Here is a 25,694-nt window from a genome sequence, read left to right on the forward strand (position 1 = left end):
TTCAACAGATATTTTAGTGAACACTTTTTTTTTTTATGTACTAAAGGAATATAAACACGGCTAAATAATACAGACAAATCTGAAAGACATGGCCACATATTACTTCATGGTAAGTGCCATGATGAGTGCAGTGAATTGAGAAGGGAGAAAGATGAGTGGCTTGAGGTGATTGGAAAAGGGTGTGTAGAGGGAACCACCCATGCTTGTGTAATGTTTACTTAGGCATAGATATGGCCTTATCTCTGTGAAGACTTGAGAGTATAAACAAGCATGGTATCCTCCTGGTCAGTGAAGAGTCCATTTCACTTAGATTATATATAGGAGAGATAGATTTAAGATTATATATATAAGAGAGAGAGATTTAAGCAGTGAGAGATAAAACTCAAATAACACAATATTTTGTGCATAAGATTGGCTCAGATACCAGCTGATGAGTATTTTTACCTGTGTTTTATTTTCCTGAGAACACAGAATCTACCTCTTCTTTATCTTCGTATCTACCAGAGTACCTTACATGTAGGAGCTATTCGGTAAATAAATTTTAAGTAAATCTTGCTGAATTGTTTTGAAAGGAGCTAAAGATATCATGGAGTTTGAAGAAAAATAAGAATTTTATGAAGGCTTTACCCCTGAAGGAGAGAATGATGGATGGCATCAGGAAGGATTTACACTCAGCTCAAAAAACATCAGTTGATTGGATATACATGGAGCACCTCCTTGGTTCCAGAAGTCACCACGATAAGCACAGCACTATCATATTCATAGAGTTTTATCAAGATAAAATGGATGCCAACTTGGTTGTGTTAGGCACTCTGGTGTGCGAGAATGTCCTTATCTAGGGCGATGCCATGTGTATTTATATTGACAACGTGTCCTTGATGCTTATGCTTCCTCATTTCATTGTTTTGCAGCTCTACAGCTCCATGGACTTTGGAAGACGGTGGCAACTCATGCATGAACGTATCACACCCAACAGGTTTTATTGGTAAGCCACATCTGCAGACCTGCTACCCTCTTGGATAAAAGAATTATTGGAAAGCATAGCACTTGGGATAATACTGGACATCTTCAGCACTTGAAGACACGTGTGTTCTAGTGCTTTGCTACTTGGTGTGATTCATAGGACCAGAAGCATCAACATCACCTGGGAACTTGTTAGAAATGCAGAGTCTCAGGCAAGACTTCCTAAGCAGGAGTCTGCATGTAACACGGTCCCTAGTGATTCAGTGTGTATGTTCAAATTTGAGAAGCACTGGGCTGGGGTGCTCCAGGAGAAGGTCTCTTGGCTGGTGCTGTTTGCTGGGTGCTAATCTCCCTTTGTTGGGGCAAAGTATATATTTTGTGTAGCTATTCTAAAGCAGTATTTCCTAAAATGTACTCTTAAGTGCACTAGTTCCATAAAATACTTCACCTCTCTGAAGCATTTCTATGGTCAAGCAATTTTAAGTAATGATTATTTAACTCTGCCTTACTCGAGATGCAGGATTCACTTTAGGATAGTTAAGGCTCTGGAGAAACCCAGAGACTGAAGAGGCCTCCCAAACTTCTTTCACTAAAGAATCCTTTTCCCATGTCACACATATAAATGCTTCAGAACAGCTTCTGTGGAGCACATTCTGAAAAGCCTTTTTTAAGAGTGAGGATACGTGTTCCAAATGGAAACTTAGCCCTCCCCCTATCAGAAAGTCTTTTTTTTATTAATTGGTGTTCCTTTGTATGTGAGTGCTATTTTTTACCTGGGTTGTAGCAAGCTGAACATGGTTTGGTGTAATTTCATATTTTATTCTTTCCTGCTGCAATGTGAAAAGCTTCTTACTTGCATCCTGCTTTCATCAGCAGAGGTATGGCCAAAGGAATAGAGATTAGGAAGCATGCACCCAAGTGTTTAATGTGCTTCATTATATGCTGAATTAAAACAAAACCAAAGTTAATCTTTGGAAGTAGTCCCTATTTCCTACCTCTTTTTAAGCACCTTCGTTCAGTGCCTTTAAAAAGTCATGAGATGGCCATTTTTGTCTTCTCTAAGGTAGGGGTGGGGTGTGTGTGTGTGTGTGTGTGTGTGTGTGTGTGTGTGTGTGTGTGTAGTGGGGGGTGGTGATGAGTACTTTGTGTATATATATATATATATATATATATATACACATATTTTTCACACCAACATCTTTGAAAGCAGTGTCTCCACTCAGTCCCCATATGTATGCACAAAACTATGACCAGAATCCAGAAAAATAATTGCAGAAGCATCCTATAAAAATGCACTGTGTACCAACCTACTGATTGCACATGGTCAGTGGGGGGTAGTGCTGTTGACTCAAAACCTGGCCTCTCCCCACTTATTTTGCCCTTTTCAGACCAACTATTATTTGGTCTGTACTGTTAATTACACTTATTACTGGATCTGTATTTAGAACTATTAAGATTTTTAATAGACTAAGGCAGAAAAAGGAAATTTGTTTCTCTGATACTCCAGCTCTGTGACTAGAGCCTTCTGCTCAGCCAAGAGAGACCAGTTTCTTGGTGTGCTATCACTCACAGGTCCCTCAAAAAGGAAAAAAAAAAAATAAGCCCTCTGCTATTTCTGGAACAAAGTCTTGAGGTGGCGAGGCTGTTGGCTGACTAGGAAGTCAAGTTGATGGAAAAGGAAAGTACAATAGACTGGATAAGCCTTGTCATCGTTTCTGAGGGAAATTAAATTAAGTGGATGAGGGGCAGCATTTTCCCATGTTTTGCAAAGAGCAAGAAGAGAAGTTTCCAACTGTGGTCTGCTCTCCCCTTTCCTTTGTGTAGCAGAAAGAATAAATCCCCAGGTCCTGATAATTGTGTTTCATCTCTCCTGCACTCTGTGATTCTTTCATATATGCCCCCATGGGGAAATATAAAAGTTAGTGTCCTTGCTGGCTAGCCAAGTGGTAGTTGGCAATTCCATCTTCATAATTATCACTTCTTCGTTTCTGATGTATAATTGCAGTGGAAGAGCTCACTTTACACTGACATTTTTTTTTTTCCCCTAATGACAAAATCCATGTCTGTCTAAAGCTCTAATCCATTTATGTTGAAGAGACATGGCCTGTATGGGTTAGGAGTAGAAACATTTACTCAGAACCTCCTTGACAAAAGACAAAGTGTACACCTGTCTGGTGTAGAGCCTTGCTCTGGCTGACACAAGGACTCTTGAAGTTGTGGTTCCCTCATCTGTAAAATGGGAACAAGATTCTTCTTGTCAATTTCGTAAGATTCTATAAAGGACCAGATATGATCAGTTGGGCACTTGGCAATTTCATCTCTTCAATTTCATATCAGATTTATCAGTTGCACATTATAAGTCTTTAAGAATTATGCTTATTAGCATTTCTAAAGGCCATGAAACCTAAGTGATTTGTCATTGTTCTGGGACACAAAATTGTATCCCATGCGAAATCAGATTTGTATAACTGTAGACATCTGATTACAATTGATTGGATCTGATTTATTAGGAAAGACCCACTACTTAGCCTAACCTCTACTGCCTCCTACTCTTTATTGAGTCATAATTCTTGTGAACTGGTATAGCCAAAACAAGTCAACAACAAAAAGCCCTGAAACTATTTCTCTTGGAGAGAGGATGCAGTGAAGTGGTGTTGGGGACAGCGTGGACACACAGGAAGGAATGCAGTCATGCTCAAAACAAGACATTGAGGTGAGGATAGTTGATAATATTTTAATCTTGTATGCAGACAAAGAGAGTGAATGTGCAATTCACAAGTAATATCACCCATATATTGTTATCTATAATTTGGAGATTTGCAATTGTCTAGGGATAGATCCTTCGTGAATGTAAACTTTCTTCCTCATGCTGCCTTCAGTTGATGGAAAATAGCCCCTGGAGGGGATTTGTGAGAAAAACGCTGTGATCCAGAAGTGGTTTTTGCCAAGTGTGCAGGGGAAAGAACTGACCACACAGGCTTATATTTGCTGTAATGGCTGTGGACGTGTGTTGGGAATAGAAAGGGGCTGCTATTATTTACCATTTCCTCCTTAGAGCCCCACAGTGCCTTTGAGTTAGGCAGGACATGGGTCATAATCTTCATTAGCAGCAATAGCAAAAGCTTCATCTGGAGGTAAAACTTTCTATGTGAATTCCAGATGCTCTAACCCCACCAAGAGGGGTCACCTAGGAATCTTATATTATGGACTGATTCAGCTATCCACTGCATGCCCCAATAGTACTAACTGACTTGAAAACTCCTTCTTTATATGTGACTCTTTCACTCATTGATACCTGGTTAACAAGCAGATCACCAGGCCTGTCCCATGTTACCATTTATCACCCCAGCTGCTTTAGCAATAATAATTTGCAAGCAGAGCACAAAAGTGGAATGTGTTTCTTAACATAATCCCTTTATTGTATGCTTGGGCAAAGCTATCATGAGGAGAAAGTATGTGTTTTCTTTTCTTTTCTTTCTTTTTTTTTTTTTTTAATATCCTACTGAGCTGCAAATGAATAGTATTTCCACTCCTCCACTGGGAGGTATTTAAGAGGCAGGAGCATTCTGCAGTGGGAAGATTGTTTTCTTTGCACATCCAATGTGAATACTTGTGGTTCACAGCTTTGCCTTCAGGGCCCCTCTTCCTCCCTAGGTGTTCAGCTTCTTCGGGTGTAACTTGGCTGGCCTCTACATGCATCTGGTCTGATGGCATTTGCTTGTATAGCATTGTGAAAGAGAGAAGTAATATCTACAATATCTCTTCCTTATTAACTTCCCCCTCATTATGCTGTCTCCTGAAAGATCAGGGTCTTTTTTGTTCTTATTTCTTGCCATCACTGCAGGGGAGTGTGTTGATAAAGTAATACACCCTAAGGTATCAGGGACTTTAAACTCTTAATCCTTTTCTGGGATGTTTGGGTTGCAACAAATGACTGGTCTTGAGAGTAAGAAACCCTGTAAGAAGTCAATAGATGTAGTACTGGTTTAATTTACTTTATTTTATTATGATTTTTATTTAAATTCGACTAGCCAACTTATTAGTTTTTTTTTTTAATTTATTTATTTGACAGACAGAGATCACAAGTAGGCAGAGAGGCAGGCAGAGAGAGGGGAAGGGAAGCAGGCTCCCTGCTGAGCAGAGAGCCCGATGCAGGGCTTGATCCCAGGACTCTGAATCATGACCTGAGCCGAAGGCAGAGGCTTTAACCCACTGAGCCACCCAGGCACCCCCATATTAGTTTTTGATGTCATGTTCATTGATTCATTAGTTGTGTAACACCCAGTGCTTATCACATCCTGTGCCCTCCTTAATACCCATCACCCACTTACCCAGTCCCCCCACCCACCTTCCCTTCTGCAACCCTCAGTTTGCTTCCCAGAGTCAAAAGTCTCTCATGGTTTTTCTCCCTCTCTGATTTCTTCCCATTCTGTTTTCCTTTCCTTTCCCTATGATCCTCTGCACTATTTCTTATATTCCACATTTGAGTGAAACCATATGGTAATTGTCTTTCTCTGATTGACTTATTTCACTCAGCTTAATATGCTTCAGTTGCATCCATGGCAATTTTAAGTGGTAATATTTACAATAAATGGCTGTGTAATATTCCACTGTATATATGAACCACATCTTCTTTATCCATTCATCCGTTGAAGGACATCTCAGCTCATTCCACAGTTTGGCTCTTGTGGACATCGTTGCTATGAACATTGGGGTGCAGGTACCCCTACTTTTCAGTACATCTGTATCTTTGGAGAGAATACCCGGGAGTATAATTGCTGCATCATAGGGTAGCTCTATTTTGAACTTCTTGAGGAACCTCCATGCTGTTTTCCAGAGTGGCTGCACCAGCTTGCATTTCTACCAGCAGTGTAAGAGAGTTCCCCTTTCTCCATACATAGTACTGGTTTTAGATCAGCCCACTTTAGAGGAGCAGGAAGAGGGCCCCTTGAGGACTGCTCATTTGAGCTACTATGATGCCTAGGTGCAGGCTGATCAGTGGCTGGCATATAGGGACAGTCAGGGTGGGCTCTATGTCTCTCCTGTACTTTGATTAAGGTCAGTGTACTCACTAGATTTCTAGCGGTGGTTTGTGCCAGCAGCTTTTCTCTTTTGGTTTTCAGAAAGGCAATGGGAGAGGGTAGGAAAAATGGAAAAATACACAGGAGTTCCTGAGAAAATGCCTTTTAAAGGAGAAAGGGATGGCATGGAAAAAGATAACAGATTAAAAGTCTTCTCATTACAATCTTGCCTTTTCAAGCTTCTATTCTTCTTGTTTTCCCCAGTTTCTTTTTGTCTGCATATGCTCATTCATTTGTAGCCTAGCACATTACATGTGAATTTCTACAATCTACTGCTTCTCCTCTTAATGTTCTATTATAGCAATTTTTATGTTATTATAAAATCTTTATAACCATCATTTTTAATTGTTGATGTAATACTTTATTATATAAAGATACATATTTTATTACTGTGTTTTCTTTTTATTGGGCATTAGAAATTTTCACATTTTTGATTACCATAAGTAACAGTTTCATTATTATTTTGTGCATATCTATTTAATATCTAGAGTTGTTTTCTTGTACCAGTGTCTAGGTAGCCCAAGTAAGAACTTCATGTTTTTCCCAATCTCAGCAGAGTGTCACATTTACGTGATTATGACCCAAATTCAATACGGAAGGCATTTCAGAGCAATGCTGCTTTTTTACTAAACACTTTCTTAGATGCAAAGAAGCATTATATCATAGAGCACACAGTGAGTCTTTCTAAAACTCCTTTACCGCTATTTGTCTCCTAAAGTTCTGATCATCTGGGTTACTTTCTCATCTCAGTCACAGAGGCTTGTTGTCAGAGCAGTACTCTGCCAGAGCCCCCCTCCTCTCTCCACCTACATCTTCCTCCCCGAGTATCATGGGCTTTTCTTATGTATGGTGACCTACCCTCTGTCCTTCACCGCTCCACCCATCACTCTCACCCTACTCCTCTAGCAAATCAATGTAATATTTTTAAGACACACATACCTTAGAATGTGGAAGAAGGGGAACTGGTTATTGTTAATATTTTTGGTTTGATCACCACCAGAAGGGAAATAATTATATCAAAATACCTAAATTTTGAATATTTTTAAAACCTGTCATTAAAAATATTACACATTGGGGCACCTTGGTAACTCAGTCAGTTAAGCATCTGACTTTTGATTTCATCTCAAGTCATGATCTCAGGGTCATGAGATCGAGCCTTGCATTGGATTCTGTGCTAGTTGTGGTACCTGCTCAAGATTCTCTCTCAGCCACTCCCTCTGCTCCACCCCCTGCTCATGCTCTCTCTCTCTCAAAAAAAAAAAAAAAAAAAAAGATCAAAGTTGTGTGCTAACATACATTCCCACCTATAACATATGCAAAAATAAGTATTTATAGTTAATATTTCCTTTTTGTGGCAAGCAGCCTCCAAAATGGCCCCCAATGGTCTCTGTCATCTGGGGACCATGCTATTGTGTAGTCTCCTCCATTTGAGCTTGGCTGAATTTTGTGACTTGATTCTAGTGAACAGAATGTGGCAGAGGTGATGAGGTATCCCTTGAGAGATTTGGATACAAAAAGACAGTGGTTTTCATCTTAGGTGTGCTCTCTTGCTTGCTTGGCCAAAGCAAGCTGCCATGTTGTAAGCTTCACTGCGGAGAGGCCCATGTGTCAAGTATCTGGGTGCAGTCTCCAGTCAGAAGTCAGGGAGGAACAGAGAGCCTCAGTCCAACCACTTAGTTCCAACAAGGAACAACTGACCCTTGCCAACAATTGCATGAGTGTGCTTAGAAGCAGCTGAGACTACAGCTGCTTCTAAGCTCTGGAAGCTTAGAGAGACTACAGCTCTGGCCAGCACATTGATTGAAACCGAGTGAGGGACCTTGAGGCAGAGGTACCCACTTGAGTGACGTCCTGATTCCTGACCCACAGAAACAGGAAGATAATAAATATTTGCTGCGTTTAGCCACTGTGTTTTATGGTAATCTGTTACACAACAAGTGTGCATGTGCTCTCTTGGACAAGTGTTAATTTCACTTAAGGCAAAAAATTCCATGTGTCTGAGTCCTAGACCTACCCATCTCAGTGTAGTAGCAGCTGTGGGTGTAGAAGACATTGGGCAGAGAAGCAGGAGGTAAAAATGGGGAGTAATTACCTTGAGATAACATGATTGGTATGAACTCTCTTGCACCTTTACCTCTATTTTAAACTTGGTAGATCTCCCCTGGCCTGGAGCTGTATCCTGTTTTCCTTCAAATATAGGCTCCTTTTATTCATTCAGGAACTCATTCAGACCCTAAACTATGATTCCTGAAGAACCACTTGGCGAGTCCTCTTTAGGCTATTAATACATTATCCATGACAGAGCCAGAGTTAAGGAACAGGCAGAATGACCTGAGATTGCTTCCTGGAAAATCAAGGTCTTTTCAAACAAAGTTAACATGATGGGCTGAATTTTTGAAGCTGCCTCTAAATGTGCATCTACAATTTTGCAAACACAGTCATTTGCAATCTCAAGTAATGGGATTTAGGCATCGACCTGATATAAGAGATCAGATTTAGAGGCCCTTTGCAAACCAGGGTACGCCACAAATAATATTTAATTCAGCTCTCCCTTACATTTTTAAAATGGTGCGGCAATTTAAAAATGCATTACATTCAAAATAATACATGCAAGGTCAGGAGGGTAGATGTGAAAACTCAGCTTGCAAGCAGAAATCAGTTTCTACTTTGCTGGTGGCGGCTGCCCATGCTGTGTGTCTGGTTGCATCTTGGCCTTGGAAGAGCTATGTTAATGCAGAGAGCAAGTGCAATGCTCAGAAACTACCCATGGTAGTCAGCTGAGGCACTGAGGAAGACAGAATGCTCACCAGTTTGAATGAAATCGGGATGTGTTAGACTCTTGTGATAATTATTCTTAGCACATATGTGTTCTATGAGCGACAGGAGATAAGGGGACATACAGAGCTATATCCTTAATGACTTCTCTGTTATGAGGAGAAGACCTCATTATTTGATCAGGCCTTGGGATATCTGAAAATACTTGTATGTGTTAAGCAGAATTAAAAAATAGCCACATTATTCACCTAATCCAGTGTAAGAAAAGTCCAGGACATGGCAGAAGTACCATTCCTCTTTCTTTCCTTAGCCTTGGCTGGTGTCTCTGAAATGAGAGATAAGTTATTTCCAAATGCTTATTCCACCCAGATGGTTACGCGGAGGACATGAGAATATCCATTCAGCTCAGAGACCGTGGAATCTCACTGACAGATAAACTTGCAGAGGAGAGCAAGTTTGATTGTCCTCACAGTGGGTGAGATTTGAGTCGATTATTGTCCTGTGAAGGCCGGGACAGGAGAGCCCCTGCGAAGAGTAGAGCACTTTGACCACTGTAGTCTTCCCAAAGCCCAGATTGCTCATGCAGGACCTATTCCTTACATGAAGAAGTGGGGAAAGTGTATATATGGAAAGTAATGAACCAGTCTGCAGCCTCAGAATAGGGGGTATGAGAATTGGTGGCTTAGGGAGAAAAGGAAGAGAATAATAGTAAGCCAAACAGCCCAAGGAGAAAACACCAAATGGAAGGCTTGGAGCCTATTGAAATGCAGGTTGGATGCAAGGTTGTGAACAGGAGGAGTCACCCTTTTTCTCACTGAAGAAATGGGGGAATTTTCTGTTCCAGCTTGGGCTAGGGGAATGTATTAGTTTGCTGGGGCTGTCATAAAGAAATACCATAGACTGGGCAGTATAAATAACAGAAATTTATTTTCTCACGTTCCTGGAGGCAGGAAGTCTGAGAGCAGGGTTCCAGATGCTCAGTTTCTGAAGAGAGCTCTCTTCCTGGCTTGCAGATGGTCACCTTCTTGCTGCGGATGGAGAGGGAGAGCAAGCACTGGTCTCTTCTTCTAAGGACACTAATCCTTAGGGGTTAGAGCTTTAGTATCTGAATTTGGGGGGTGGGAGGGCCATGGTACAGATCAGTCCATAGCAAGGTATCAAGCTGGGAAGAGCTTGGAAAGAAATGAGAACTTTCAAGAGAACCCCTTACCAGAAGGAGTTCTGGAGCAAAAAGGGCTAGACATGTGAGGCAAGATGGAGAGGCAATGCCAAACCTACACGAATAGTTTTTTTTTTTTTTTTTTTTTTAAAGATTTTTATTTATTATTTATTTGACAGAGAGAGAAATCACAAGTAGGCGGAGAGTCAGGCAGAGAGAGAGAGAGAAGCAGGCTCCCGCTGAGCAAAGAGCCCGATGCGGGGCTCGATCCCAGGACACTGAGATCATGACCTGAGCCGAAGGCAGCGGCTTAATCCACTGAGCCACCCAGGCGCCCCCCTACACGAATAGTTTTAAGAAGAAACACATTTTACTTTTTTGTTTCTGATTGTAGATACAATGAAAGCTTATTGAGGTATTTAAGGAAAGGTCGGAAAATAAAAAAGAAAATAATTATCTGTAATTTCATTGTCCAGAGAATACCACTTAAAAAATCAAGTACTTCTTCATAGACTTTTCCCCCATTATAATATAATTTTGAACATAAATACTTAAGTTTTCATCATAAGTGAGATCATGTTGTTTATAAGATTTTGTGTCCTTTAAAAAGTACTTCAGCATTTTCCTGTACTATCCTCTACACTTTCCAAACATAACTTAAAACTCGTAGTATTTGCGTTGTATTCTAACTGGTGATATATAATAAATAATCATTCATTCATCATTTAACATTGATCTTGCTTCTAAACTTTTACTGTTAAAAAAGGCATTGGAATGTTGTTTTGAAAACTTTAAGTAATTATTTGTCCAAAGTCCAATTATTAGAATTTTTAAGGATAGAGTACCAAAACAATATATATATAATATTGTCATGCCAAATTATTCCCCAGAAAGTTTATGCTAGTTTCCACTCCAACTAGTAAAATAACACTTCACTACACCTCATAAAAATTTAATTTAAAAAAGTAATCTAATTCAATATGCAAAAATGGATTTTCCTTGTTTTAATTTGCATTTCTTATCAGACCGGTGAGTTTAGACATGTTTTCAAGTATTTATTAGCCATTGCATTTCTTTTATGTGGCCATCTGTTTTTTCTTCTTCTTTATTATGAGTTCTTTATATGGTCTCTCATTTTGTTTCAATATTGTACCCAGTTTGTTCTTTGGGTTTTAACTGCCTTGTGGTTTTTAACATACTTTTCAGTTTAAAAAACTGATCAAATCTTTTTACTTTTCCCATTGTAATATCTTCTGTTTCTTCATGTTCAGGTAGTGTCCTCAACCTGTGACCATGTGAACGTTATATGAGGTTTTCTGATTTGTTAATACAGCTTTATTAAATAATATGCACAATATATTTTTATATATTAGATATATATTAGATATAATCTATGCATAAGGTATTATTCTATATACTAGTATATAGTATATAAATTACATAATATATAGCATAAAAATACTGTGCTTTCTTTGACACTATGCTTCAGAAATCTCATATTAATAGTTGTCCATATCATCTTGTGTGACCATATTATAATCAGTTTAATAAATTAATCATTTTATTCATACTGTTGGATAGTTTGAGAATTTATAGGCTTTCTAGTTTTTTGGAGTAAAATCAAATCCAACGAACATGTTCCCACTTAGTTCTGTGCCCATGAACTCTTTCCTCTTATGATTTTCCTCAAGGAAAGCTCTCGTCCATGTTAGGTACTTTGATGTTGGTGGCATTAGTCAGCTTTTATTTTACTAGATTGGTTGTTCCTCTGTGCCCTGAACTGGACCTTACTGTATTTAATTACTGTTTATAACACAGCATAGTGCCTAGCTGGGCAAGTCCTCTCTTCTGCAAGACTTAACAAAATAAAACAAAAATAGAACCCTGACTTCGTTTTCAAAATATTCTTGGCTTATCTTACTCATTTATCTGTCCCAATGAATTGGAATCACTTTGTTATGTTCTAAAATCTCCCACTCCCCCTACCCCACCAAAGCAGCTAATTAGACTATTGATTAGAATTGCAGCAAAGCTATGAATTCATTTGGAGAGAACTGGATCTTTTTCGATATCCGGTTTTCATTTTTGACCTCATGATTTGTCTCTTCTTTTATTCCACTTGTCTTTGTTCTTTGGGAGAACTATATGATTTTCTTCATATGGGTCATACGCATTTCTAGTTGATAGTTTTTCTAGGACTTTTCACTTCTGGTGCTATAGTCAGTGAAGCTGTTTGGCACACAGCGTCTCTCTGCAGATTGGCATGACTGAACTGGGTAACCGTGATGTTTGGCTGTAATCTGCCTGCATGCTATAGAGTTGGTGCCGTTAGATACTTTACATTGTAAATAAAATGGGTCTTTTAAACTTTAAGTGATTAAGAGAGTACAGTGGGTCTAGAGATTGATTCTTCTGGGGGGTTGGGGATCTACATAGGAGGAGAGCTCTGCCCTTAATAGCCGTGTGACAATGGTACTTGATCTCTGACAAATGCCCCATTAGTCAGAAAGGGCACCAACTGGTAGACCCTATTATCGCCTTCTGGCTGAAAGCCAGTCTTCTCAGCCTGGCACATAATAAGTACTTAAAAATATTAGCTATAAAATTAATAATTAAAACAACTTATAAGATAATCAGATAATTGAAAGCAATGACCTTCCTCATTAGTTTGGCAGCAAATAGCACGTAGCATCTCTTTAAAACTAAACAAGGTTGGGTGTGTCTGAATATCTTTTTTTCCCACATTCAACTCCAGTTGAAGTGTCTAATAGTTAATGTTTGCATTTCTGATCTGTTTTTCTGGCTCTCATCATATGTCTATTATTATAAGTGTTAAAACTATTTTTAGAGAAAATTATTTCTGGCTTGATGTTAACAAAATCAAACAAAATTTGTAACACCATAAATTAAAGATTGTGCTGTATCAGATGATGTGCGCTTTAATGGATGTGATGCTGATGTTGAGACAATTCCATGTGGATTGCCCAGGGACCATGGCCAGAAATGGAAAACACTAGAAGATTATTAGAGCGAGTGTTATCCCTCAGAGGCTTAGCCTGGTATGCTCAGCATAGGCTTCTTTGAGGTGTCGGGATTGAAGAATCCCAAAGAGTGGGTTGAACTGTGAAGAAGAAAGGGAGGCAATTATTCCTCTCTGGTAAGGAGGAATAATTGCAACAAAGCGGAAGTCATGATTGGAGGCCATGTTTGGAGAGCAGTTAGTGGATCTTCTAGAATAGGGTTTCTCAACCTCAGACTTGTGGGTGTTTTGGTCTGGATGATTGTCCTGTGCCTTTCAGGGTTTACCTGGACCCCTGATCTCTGCTCCATCAGTGCTCCCATCACCCCTCCCCAAGTTGTGACAACCAGAAATGTTTCCAGCTCTTCTGTTCTCTGAGAAGCAGAGACACCTTCCCAGGCTGGCCCCTGCCAGGGATAACCACTGAGCCAGAACAACAGGATTTGCAGCGAGAGGCAGTGAGATATTAAACTAAAAGTAGACTTGATTCGGATTGTGTAGGGCCTCACATACCGGGAAAGTGATTTAGACTTGTCACTCTGGCTAATGGAGGGCATTCGTCTTTTGTGTAGGTGAATGGCATGTATACATGTTTTATGAAGATTTATTAACATATGGTACTTTTTTTGAGATGCTTAAGTGCATTTCTGTGCAACTCACTGTCAGTAGATAAGCTATTGGTTTTTCTCAGGACTGATGCAAATCTTCTCAAGTATCCTGATCCCGAGTTCCATTCTGCAATGAGAAATTAAGGAATTGTAGACTTTAAAAAATATGTATATCTTGTATTTGTTTTTTTTAAAAACCACATTTTTATGTACATTTTAGTTGATACAATGACATTAAAATTTTTATTAAAGATTTAATCATTTTAACATGACACTTTTTATTCATGTCACCTTATAATTTTTGTATAGATGAAAGCAATTTCTCACAAAATTATAGTCTAATATGACCCCCATTTTAGGTCTTTCTCTTTTTTTCTTCTACCTAATCAAAACAGTTTTCTGTATGTATACATAATTTCATAAAGATCATTTTGATGGCGGGGCGCCTGGGTGGCTCAGTGGGTTAAGCTGCTGCCTTCAGCTCAGGTCATGATCTCAGGGTCCTGGGATCGAGTCCCACATCGGGCTCTCTGCTCAGCCGGGAGCTTGCTTCCCTCTCTCTCTCTGCCTGCCTCTCCATCTACTTGTGATTTCTCTCTGTCAAATAAATAAATAAAATCTTAAAAAAAAAAAAAAGATCATTTTGATGGTGACAAAATATTCCAGTGAATTAATGTACTCTTGTTTAGACTAAAGAATTATAGAAAAATTATAGTGGTAAGGATCCTGTAATGTTACAGAGTTTTTCTGATTTCTCTGACAGTGCTCTTGAAAGCTCTATAGGAGCTCCCATCATTTGCCCCAGGGGCTACATGATTCACAGGAAAACCTGTAAGGTGCTTAGTGATCAGGTCTTTGGCCCTCCCTTTTTTGCTTCAGCCAGAAGAACTACTCAGCTTCTTAATTAGTTTTATATACTAGGCTTCTGCATACAATTTCCTTTGAAAATGGAAGATCATTTGTTAAAGAAAAAAAATATTTACAAAATCATTGATGTAGACTGGTCTTTTCATTTTACACCAGCTGCACATGGACAGAAGTCTTCTAGATATCTTTCCTCAGTGCTTATAATATCCTGACAAATCAGGCTTCATAGTGTAGCCACTGTTTCAATGGTGGCAAAGGACTTAAACCATTGTATTAGTGAGGACACTCCCTGGTGACCCTCTTACCTGTCAATGGGTGTACCATGTTTTAGTGAAGAGATAATTGCCCACACTTACAGAAACATGGTTTTGTTTTGAACTTTTTTTTTTTTTTAAAGATTTTATTTGACATGCAGAGAGAGAGAGAGGGAGCAACTGAGCAGGGAGGAACTGCAGGCAGAGGGAGAGGGAGAAGCAGGCTCTCCACTGAGCCAGGAGCCTGACATGGATCTCAATCCCAGGACTCCGGGATCATGACCCGAGCTGAAGGCAATGCTTAACCAACTGAGCCATTCAGGTGCCCTAAACATGGTTTTGACGAGTGAAGTGCCAGTTCACAGAGCTGGGTGGTTAGAGGAGGGAAGCCTGTGGGGACTAGATTGGAAGAGATAGACCCTTTCATCTCTGGGGGTAAATGGCCCTGAGGATCATTCATTCAGTCACACCCTAACTTGTTTTGTTCTTAAAGGGAGGCCTAAAACAGGCAGTTCTTCTAAGCAGTTATACTATTTTTTTTCAACTGTCAGCATAATGCCTTTCAAAGACAGCAGTTTTCTGCCTGTGTACAGGTTTGCGTGTTTCTGAAACTAGCAACTGGCTTATTCTACCACCTTGATCCCCTTTGCTTACAATGAGGGACAAAATTTTGATTCAAGAATCTATGCTGTATCCCTTCCAATTTCCCCACTCAGGATACGTCATCCTGCTTCAGGCATCTCACTCACGTTTGCTCTTTGGGAAGACAGTCTGGATGATGAATAAGGGGCAGGCCCCGCCCCTTTTCATCTCCCCACTGGCCAGCTCTGTCCTATTCAGATGCTCTTCAACCTTTTCCTCCAGCAGTGTTGAAGGGAAGCTGTCAAGTAATTTGGGCAGAACTGTGCACAGTGGAGGCCGAGAGTGTGCCCCCCAGGGGAATCCCTGCTCTGCCCACTCAGCATTTGGGATGGATGCAAGGAGACTCAAGTGTTGAAAAGGTCAGACCCTGCATCCAGGCTGCTCTATAAAGGGCACCAAAGTATGTAAGGATTGTCAGAGAGCCAGGCCCAAAGCATTGTGGGGTAAAAATGGGATGGCCGTGCACTTGCCCAAATGACTCTGAGGACAAGAGGTCCAAGATCCGGCTTCATACATTTCTTAGCATTATTGCCCCTTCTTTAACAAGTGTCATTAAAAGAAGCATTGGTGAAATAGAATGAATGGAGCTTGGTTTTATGACTATTTTCTACTTTCGTGGAAGAGGAGATTGGAACATGGATTACATAATTGGGAGAGCCATGCCTCCCTCCTTACTTCCTTCTTTCCTTCCTTCCTTCCTCCCTTCCTGTGAGATTTGTTGGGATTTTTCCAGAGCAGAGAGAAACTCAGTAAATTCGGCAGAGAAAAATCTGTGACTTGTGAATACTGTGGGAAGAGGGTTTGAGTAGGAGTTAGGACTTCTGCCCCTAGAATGGAACCAGACCTTGGGCGTGCTCAGAGATTTCTCAGGTCCTCTTGTCTTCATCTGTAGAATTCAAAGGGCTGACCAGGAGGCCTTGGAGGCTTGGCCCAGTGCTTTCCCTGGAGGAGTCCATGATCCTCTTGCACCCTGGGTATTGGTTTCCGGCATCAGGTGGTGACAGAAGAGAAAATCCTGTCCACTCCTTTGACTGTCAGGAAGAATTTCCTCAGTTGATGATCAAGGGAGAACCTGCAGTGGAATGACCTGAAGTGCTTATTAAAAATGCAAATGCTTGGGTCTCACTTGAGAACTCTTGATCTGAATCTCTAGACCTGGACTAGGAAATTGATGTGAATTGATATGATATGAATCTTGATATGAATCTCTAGACCTGGACTAGGAGATTCCTGGGAAATTTAGGAATCTCCACATTAGTTCTGTCTCCTGGCAACTCCTTTGCACCTGAGGTTTTCGAAACCAGAGAGGGTCTTTAAGAAATGGTTTTGAAAACTGGGGAGGCCAGTTAATGCTTTTGAGTTTTACAGACTGGGTCCCCCTTGCCAAAAATCTTCCCCTTTCTCTGCGGCACTTGCCAGCCCCAGGTAGTGAGTAGTTCCAGCCAGTGGAGACAGCCACCTTTGAGCATCTTTGGAAATGCACGCGCTCCATGCTAAATGAGATAATATATTTAGGCACACTTTGAAAGCTGTAAGACATTACTAAAATGTTTTGTAACTGCAAAATGCTGTCCTGATGTTAGTCATTTTAAAAATAATGCCTCTCGTTTTTATAAACACTATGGCACGGATGAGGTTATTGATTTCTCTCTATGTCCATTTAGATGTACTTACTGAGCAATTCTGTTCAAGGGATGGTTTTGCATACCTTCTCTGTGAACTCTCTATCCATCTAAAGGGACATAAAGGGCCATTGATGTGGGTTGTTCCCGTTTGGAGCTCTCTGAAGTAATAGAATTATACAGCCAAACCTGCTGCCATGTAATTTTGTGGTACATGGCAAGTACTTCCTCACCCCTTGATTGTGGGTTCATCCATGTGACTTGCTTTCTCTAAGCTTCATAAATGTGACATAAGTGGAAGCTTTTAAAGTACCTGCCCTGTTGGCTGTGCCTGTCTTACCCGGGTCTGGGCATGGCCGCTGTGGCTCCCCAGCCCTGGGCTCCATAATGAACAGAGGATGCGTTGCCTAAGCCCGCACCTCTGAGAGGAGCCAAGCTATGCTGGATTCGTAGCATGGAGCAGAGCCTCCCATGAAGCCCAGTCAAGAGAAACCAATCCTCAGATGGCTCCTAGATGTATAACACAATGGAGAACAAATGAGCCACTGAATTTGGGGATGGCTCATTATGCGGCAAACACTAACCAATACAGTAGGAAAAAGGAAAGTTGAGACAAAGGGACAGATATTTGATACAAAGGACAATGGTGAAGTGGCCGAGAGAGGTACAGCTTTGACAGAGGGTGGCAGCAGTGAAGTCTTCAGCGAGGAGGTGTCATTGGGGAGGAACCTGGAAAGATAGGCTTCGTTCCAATAAGCAGAGTTTGTGTGTGTGCTCCTGGACTTTCTGGTGTAATGTGATGGTTGGAATTTCAGGCAGAGGAAGGAGCAAGGGGAGAGCTTCAAAATGGGGGAGCATGAGATGTGTTTAGAAAATTGTTAATGGTTGAGAGTGTCAGGAAGTTCACATTCTGTGCTTATGGGAGAAGAGGTGCTGATAAGGCTGGAAGAGAAAATTAAAGCCATCACTGAGAGGCCCTAAATGGCATGTGGAAGACTTTGCCGTTAATACTGTACACCTTGAAGGGCTCTGTTCAGGGCCAGGGCATGCTCAGGATTGGCCTTCAGGAAGGTCATTCTTGCAGTGGGATAAAGGGCAAGTCACTGGAGACCAGGTGGCATCTTAAAAGGCTATTACTTGGAGTAGGGAGCACTAGAAAGAAGAGGCAGAACTCTAGGAAATTCCAGAAAATGTACTTTGAAATTAAAAGAGGAAATGAAGGGAAAAATAAATAAATAAATGAGGAAAAGAACCTCCTGAAGAATAGAAAATAAATCCAAATCCTTCTTCGGTCTTAGAATACTGTTTCATGGTTTCTTAATGTCTAAAAACTCAAATCATACTTAGAAGTAAATGGACAAGTTATGATAACCACAGATTTATAGACATTAGAAATGAATCTTTTAATGCATGACATCTACACACTGTGGAAAGCCATGCTCTAGATTTGGGTATGATTTCCCCCAACATAAAAAGGCACCGAAACAATGTTCTTTGAGTCATTTTGTTTGTTTCTGTGGTTTTTCATTTTTTTTTCTAATTTTTTGTTTTTTGTTTTGGCATGGGTGGATGTTGTAGATAGTATTCCCTTGGTAAGTAGACTTTACAACAGAGGTTTGTGGCATGTAGGAGGTTTCTTGGGAGCTCTGAGGTACAATGTTCCCTTTGAGGATAAAGGGAACATGGCAGGCAGGGAGGGGGTGGGGCCACTATGCAGTTGCCACAACTGATCCCAGGGGGCTAAGTACCTGGGATGGCCCTTCAGACACAGCCAGTCTTGGGCCAAAGGATTTGGCCTTCCTACCTTCACATTGGCCAGCCGTAATGAGGGCTGCCACTCAGGAAGGGGTGTGACCCCATTCCCAGACAGCAGCTGAGCTGGGAATCATCAACCACACATAGGTTTCCAGCACTGGGGAGGGAATGCCTAGGACAGAGGAGGCTGTGGACCATACGCCACTGTGTCCACTTCAGCAGGGAGAGCGAGGTGTACTCCTCATCCTCCTCCTTGTTCCTATGAGGGAAATTTATTTTGATAATAACAGCAATAATAAATAATAATAAATAAGGTCCAATAATAAAAATAAGGTAAGAGAATAATAAACATGTATGTAAACACCAACTATAACAATTTACCGTCTAATATTGAGCTAAGTTCATGGCACCCGTTAGCGAGCATGCAGGCAGAATAACATAGTAGCCCAATGTTGGGTTGGCCACAGACTACTTAGGTTGGACCTGTAGTTGTCCTGGTTATTAGGTGTGTGATCCTGGGCCCAGGGCCTCAGTTTTTTTGTTCATAAAACAATGGGATTAACACCAGGGGAACTAACACCAATAATCTACTCCCTAGGGTTGTAATAAGTGTTCACGTCAACCAGAAAATCGCAGGGCTGGGCTTTCCTAGTTCAGAGCTGGTACCATCAAGTTTGGTTTCTGGTGTTTGTGGGAGGGTGGGCCAGAAAAGCGTGCTGTAACAGGGACCCTGCTCAGCGAGGGGGTGTCAGGTACTTTGAGGATGGGAGAGTCAGGGCTAAAAGCGCAGGGAAGGGACGCCTGGGTGGCTCAGTTGGTTAAGCAGCTGCCTTCGGCTCAGGTCATGATCCCAGGGTCCTGGGATCGAGTCCCACATCGGGCTCCTTGCTCCGCAGGGAGCCTGCTTCTCCCTCTGACTCTGCCTTCCACTCTGTCTGCCTGTGCTTGCTCTCACTCTCTCTCTCTCTTACAAATAAATAAATAAAATCTTTAAAAAAATAAATAAATAAAAGCGCAGGGAAGGGCAGAAGAGTGACAGGCAAGAGGGTGCAGAAAACTCTTAAGCTCCCAGTGTTGGCATGCTTCTCCCTGTAAGGGTGATGCAGTCACACGAACAACAAAACCCAGGGAGTCAATCGCGGTACCGAACACCCGCCCTTGGCAGTTTGTCCAGGAAACTCCATGCTTTCTGACTTTGGTCCACGCTGTGGATTGTGTTAATTTCAGTGGGTCCGTGCAGCCCCACCACAGTGCCAGGCCCTGCTGGACACTCTTTGATAGAGGGGATGGTCTTTTGGGCTCAGAAATCTACCCCAAATATAAAAAGACACTCATCACTCCAGGTACAATCGCCGCAATGGGAAGTGGGTGAGACCAGAGAGAAACAGCAGGGGGGAGGTGACCACAGAGAAACTTACTGTTGTATGTCGTTAATCACTAATTGCCGAATGATTTTATTATATGGCAGCCATAAAATATCACTTGGGGTTTTACAGCCAATTCTAGCTTTAAGAAAACAATTCCTTATGTCAAAATGACTATTAAATTAAGTGACTCTGTATTGAACATCTTATGGACTCCAGATGATTTATGGAGCTGGGTAATGAATAGGAACCTTTTCCTTCCGGCTGCTCAGAGGAAATCAGCAGCCATTTCAGGAGCAGCCATTGACCTTGGGACCCAGGAGAGACAGGCTGATTCCTAAGAGACACCTGGATGATTAGAAGGTTGGGAGTCTAGAGAAAGCAGGCCTAGCACGCTCATTTCACGGATAAGGAAACTGAGACCGGGAGGAAAAGTAAGTTACCCACAATCGCTGTGTAGACATTGTATGTACTTTAGACATTGTATGTACTGTGCTGCTGTTCCTAGTAATTATGTAGTTTTCCTATTATTTCCAGCTGTCCTATTGTCCGCATTATATGTATGTATGTGTGTGTGTATTTACTATACCCATTTTACAAATGGCAAACCAAATCTTGGAAATCTCTCCTGTGTGTTAGCTCCACGTAACCATTGCCGAGGGAAAACCTGATGCCTTTCAGTGACACTGTCTGTATTTGTTGCCTTGGATTTGCTTTTACGTGTTCTAGATGGGATAGACCAGGAAAATGGCCTCAAACGATACAGTTTCGGCCTGCCAGCATGTTTCCACGGAAGCGTTCACAGTTACACACTCGGAGCCCTGTGGGGTCACCGAATACATACCAGCCACAGTCCCTTCCTTCAAAGAGCTTATAATCCAGCTGGGAGGCCTGACCACGAGTGTCAGACGCCCTAGCGTTCACCTGTGTGCTGCAGGTCGTTTGTGCCCCAGGAGACCGAAGCAGAGTCTCCCAGGTGATGGCACTTGAGCTAAGTCTGGCAAGGTGAGACCTAGCAGAGCCCAAAGAAGATGAGGGGAACAGTTCAGGCAGAGCAGCAGCAGGAGCCCGAGGTTCAGAGACAGAAACCACTGTGATGTCTGGAGGTGCTGAGAAGTTCGGGCTTTCTGAAGCACGTCAGCTAAGCCTTGACCAGACCGGACACGGTCTGACTATGAAGGGCTTACGATCCTGGCAGAGGAGTTGAAACTCCTGGAGCTCATGTTGTCTCGGTGTTTATTTTTGCTGACTTCTGTCATGACCTGCCCACGGCACTTGCCTCTCTCGGCTACTAGATGAGAAACCTTTTCTAGGCAGCAGTAGTGCTAGGTTGTCTCTGTGTACATTGCCTCCCACAGTGTTAGCTGCAGGAATAGTTACAGAGAGGCAGGAAGGACGAAAGGAAGGAAGTAGGGGGAGACAGGACCAGAGGCAGGGCAAGGAGGGAGGAGGGAAGTGACGTCCTGCTTGCTGTATTAATGAAGGGCCATAGAAGTGACTAGATTTGAGGAGCTACCCTGGAGAAAATGTAGCAAGTCAGCCAGTAGCTTGAAGAGCCAGGCTCTGCTCTGTGACTTTGCTGGTGTTCCTCACCACGGCAGCACTGGGAAGGCTGTTGCTTCCCTGGTGCCTGCACATGGTTCTGGAGTGATGCCCCAAGGGCTTCTTCCCTCACTGGTTCTTTCAACAAACATGGCTTGTATGTCACTAGGAGCCAGGCACTGTACTAGGCACCGGGATGTAATGCTAGATCAGCCCTGCTCCCTGAGTACGGTCCTGTAGGGAAAACAGACGATAACCAAATAATCAGAGAATTAAAGATGGGTTTGCAGACTGTGCCAAAAGCAATAAAAGACAGTTAAAGGTTGCCATATGATTGTCAAAATGATAGACTCAGCATAATCTGGGAGTCTGAAAGGCCTGCCTTCACAGTGTGTGTGTGTGTGTGTGTGTGTAACCTAACATAGTAAGAGACACAAATAAACTCAACAAAAATCAAAACATGTGGATGCCTGGGAGGCTCAGTGGGTTAAGCTGCTGCCTTCGGCTCGGGTCATGATCTCAGGGTCCTGGGATCGAGTCCCGCATCGGGCTCTCTGCTCAGCAGGGAGCCTGCTTCCCTTCCTCTCTCTCTGCCTGCCTCTCTGCCTACTTGTGATCTCTCTCTCTCTGTCAAATAAATAAATAAATAAAATCTTAAAAAAAATCAAAACATGTACAGTGTAGGTAGGGGATCTTTGGGCTGGGTCCATCGGTCTGAATCTATACGTGAGTGACTATGACGAGGTTCAGTAGCTCTGGCCGACATCGGTAGTCCTGGTACTAAGCTAATTCTCCAGCTAAGAAACTGTGTGTTTGTGGTTAATTGCCTCCTCATTCACATCAGCTTCTTTGCCTGAAGAATGAGGAGTTGGTACGAGCATCATCGCTACCATAAGTGTGGTCCAGGGACCAGTGCTGATCCACAAACTGTCACTGACCTGTGATGAGATAAGTACAGATAAGTACATCCAGCGAGAGTTTTTTAGAAACTTGTAGAGCAATTTGACATTCTGTGATATTTTTATTGCATTTACAAAAATATCAGTTTGCAGTAGTTTAGGGAAAATATATTCTTCTCAAGTAGTTTGAAAACCAACCGTACAAGATGCCCTCTGAGAACTCTTCCAGCACGCAGAGCCTTTGTATTTAATTGGGTGGGTTGGAAACTTCTAGGTCAGCATTACAGAATACCCAAGGTGAGATCTAGAGCCTGGAGTTGAGTGATTATGAATGACAAGATGTTATTCTGGAAAACATTCTTCTTCAGCCTGGGTCTCTGAGACATTAGGCAGGTCAACTCTGGTGTACGGACAGACCCCAGAAGTCATGGTCTCATCAGAATCAAATGTTGGTTATTCTAAGAAGATAGCCACATGTCCTTTTCTGGCAAAACATCTGATCTCCAGGCCAAAGATGAACACACCAGACCTAGCTCAGCATCTACATTAACGAGGTCAAAGACAAAAGATTGAAAAATCTGGTAAACTCAAATGACCACATATATATGTACGTGTTGATTGTTATTCTTAATCCATTTTACTCCCATCAAATTGCTCAAAAGCTACTTTGATTTATAAATGGAATTTAGGAAGTGAGTAGTGTGCGATGTAAGCAATTTAAACTTTGAAAAGTAGCTCCCAGGAAGCAGAGTAAAGGTACTTAAAGGATTTCTATTTCCCAAGACCCTAGAATACAATGAATTAGAGCGTCTCTCTTTAACTGCTGTTATGCATGGTCCCCTGGGTAAATATTGTACTTTATAAAAAGCTAGTACTCAAAAGGGTTTTTTTTTTAAATTATTATTCATTCATGGACTCATCCAGTGGAAAATCCACAGCTGACATTTTGTGATCATATTGCACAAAAGACGTGCCTTAGTACTAAGAAGCAGCCCTTCCCCCTGTCCCCCATCCCATCCTGGCTGAAATCTTTCCTTATGAACAATTCTTTGGCTCCCCTTCTTCACTGTTCAAGGCAGGAGGATCTGTTCTGAACTTGATCTTGCTAGGAAACAGTGGATTTCAGCAGGTGGAGATGGGAGGAGAAGGATGTCTGGGTTTACAGGTTGGAAGAGCTGGAGACAAATTAGGGACAGATTGGGGCTGCCACCTCACTGGCCACAATAGGCTGCTCCTCCTTCCTTGCCAGGAGCAAAGCCTGTGTGGGATTGGGGATTTGCCACATTGAATTTGGATCATCACATCCAAAGATCTAATTGAATTTGTCCTCATTCTCTGCCACTTATTTTATGGGCACCTACCGCACGTCTCTCTGTGCTGAAAGAAAGAGGATCGTGATATATTGCCCAATACCAGTCATGACCTGCTTCCTTCCATTCTCTTACGTGATGAGCCAAATGGCCCTTGCTCTTGCCACAGTGTTTTTCTCTCATTGGCTCATCTCCTGTCCTTTGGTGGGTTTGTCCTAATCTTTACTGGACCCTCAGCACTCACCTTTGCCCCTCTTTTCCCTGTCCCTTCCTTTCAGGGATCACTGAGCCTCTGTCTCGCCAAAACAAGAGGCTATGGCATTGAAGGACACCCCACTTTCCTTTGTCCCTCTCTCCCCAGAGTTCTCTGTTTGGCCCTATTTCTCTGCTATGTTGAAAGACTAGCTGTCCCTTCCAAGTCAACTGAAATTCCCACTTATACTTTTGTCCTGTCTCTTTCCCCCATTTTAGGGACTTTGCTTCATCAGTTACCTTTTCTGTCCATCTTTATTCCTTTCCACCTAAACACATCATTAGTTCTCTTCCATCCTGAAAATGAAAGGAAAAAAGGAAAGGAAACGGTCTGGTCTTCTATCCAAGAGAATTCCTTGTTTGTCTCCTTTTTCCCATTGCCAAATTTGATGAAATCATTATAATGAATATACTTCTTTCCCTTCATACCACCTTTAAAACCCCTCCCTCTGGTCTCTGGACCACTGCTTCCCTGGACTGTGATCATCAGGGACCTCCTGCTGCCAAATCCTGAACTTCCTCTTCATTCTTCCTTCTGCCTGACTTCAGCAGAGGTTCTCACTGTTGTCTGCTTCCTTCCAGAGTTGTCCTTCCCTGACCACTGTGATTTTCATGTTTTCCTTTCTGTCTTCTTGCTGCATCCTTCACTAGCTCTTCCTGATTTGGGGACCCTGTAAATGTCAGTGTTTCCAGGATGCTCACGTCATGGTTAGTTTTGAAAAGTTCCCAGAGAAGCGTACCCACTGCTAGTCATCACTGCTGTTAGTTCATGTAAAGACCACCAAACCCTTCCCCCACTCTACTCTCTCTAGAATTTCAGACTCTCTCTTCCCACGCCCCTCTAGCCATCTCCACTGCAGTGTTGCTCAACCACAGCCGGGTAGCTCTACTGTGGTATTTCTTTTATACCTCAAAGCCCAAAGTATCTATCACAGAACATTTTGCATTCCCCAAAGGCACAAACATCTCATCCCTCCCTCAAATGGTTAAATTATTCCTCCTGATCTCACAGATTATCCGGTGACAATATCATCCTCCATCTACTTGTCTGACTTAGAAATCTCGAATCACGGTGCACCCCGCTTCACGCACCCTCGCAGCCATCCCACGCCCTTGATCCCCATGCCGTCTTCTGCCATCTGCAAGACCTTTTGCTTTTTTTTGTCCCTGCTGGTGTTTTCTTACACCAGGTGCTCCTCATCTTTTGCTTGGACCAGTTTCTTCTCTGCCGTCAGCTTTGCTACCACTTGAATCGGTCCTTTTTATCATGTTGTAAGTTGTCTAAAATGCAGACAAAATGATGTTATCTTCTGGTTAAAACCTGATGTTGAAGTCAAGAGAGAACCATGAAAGAATTTTAAATAAAAGTGTAATGACACACTGGTGAGTCCTGATGACTTGTGAAGTGTGTCACAAAAATCTTGTGGCCAATAATAAATAACTGATGTTGATGGGCGCACCCTCTTCTGATTTTTTTTGAGGGGAGGAGGGGTTGGAAATTTGAGACAATTCAAGGTTATCAATAAAATTATGTCATTCTTACATACTTGCATTCCTAAATGAACAGAAATTGAAAAACAGC

At 41.9% G+C, this 25,694-nt stretch overlaps 1 protein-coding gene across 2 annotated transcripts in view; it reads left to right on the forward strand.

The window, feature by feature from the left end:
• The window catches only part of SORCS3 (sortilin related VPS10 domain containing receptor 3), a 586,552-nt gene that overhangs the window by 363,020 nt on the left and 197,838 nt on the right, over positions 1–25,694 (forward strand). For both annotated transcript variants that reach the window (XM_059398521.1, XM_059398522.1), the window contains exon 5: positions 912–985. In XM_059398521.1, the coding sequence (XP_059254504.1) occupies positions 912–985 (74 nt within the window). The remainder of the gene's footprint in view (positions 1–911; positions 986–25,694) is intronic.

The sequence above is a fragment of the Mustela nigripes genome, chromosome 4, assembly GCF_022355385.1.
Source record: "Mustela nigripes isolate SB6536 chromosome 4, MUSNIG.SB6536, whole genome shotgun sequence".
In the NCBI taxonomy this organism is placed as follows: domain Eukaryota; kingdom Metazoa; phylum Chordata; class Mammalia; order Carnivora; family Mustelidae; genus Mustela; species Mustela nigripes.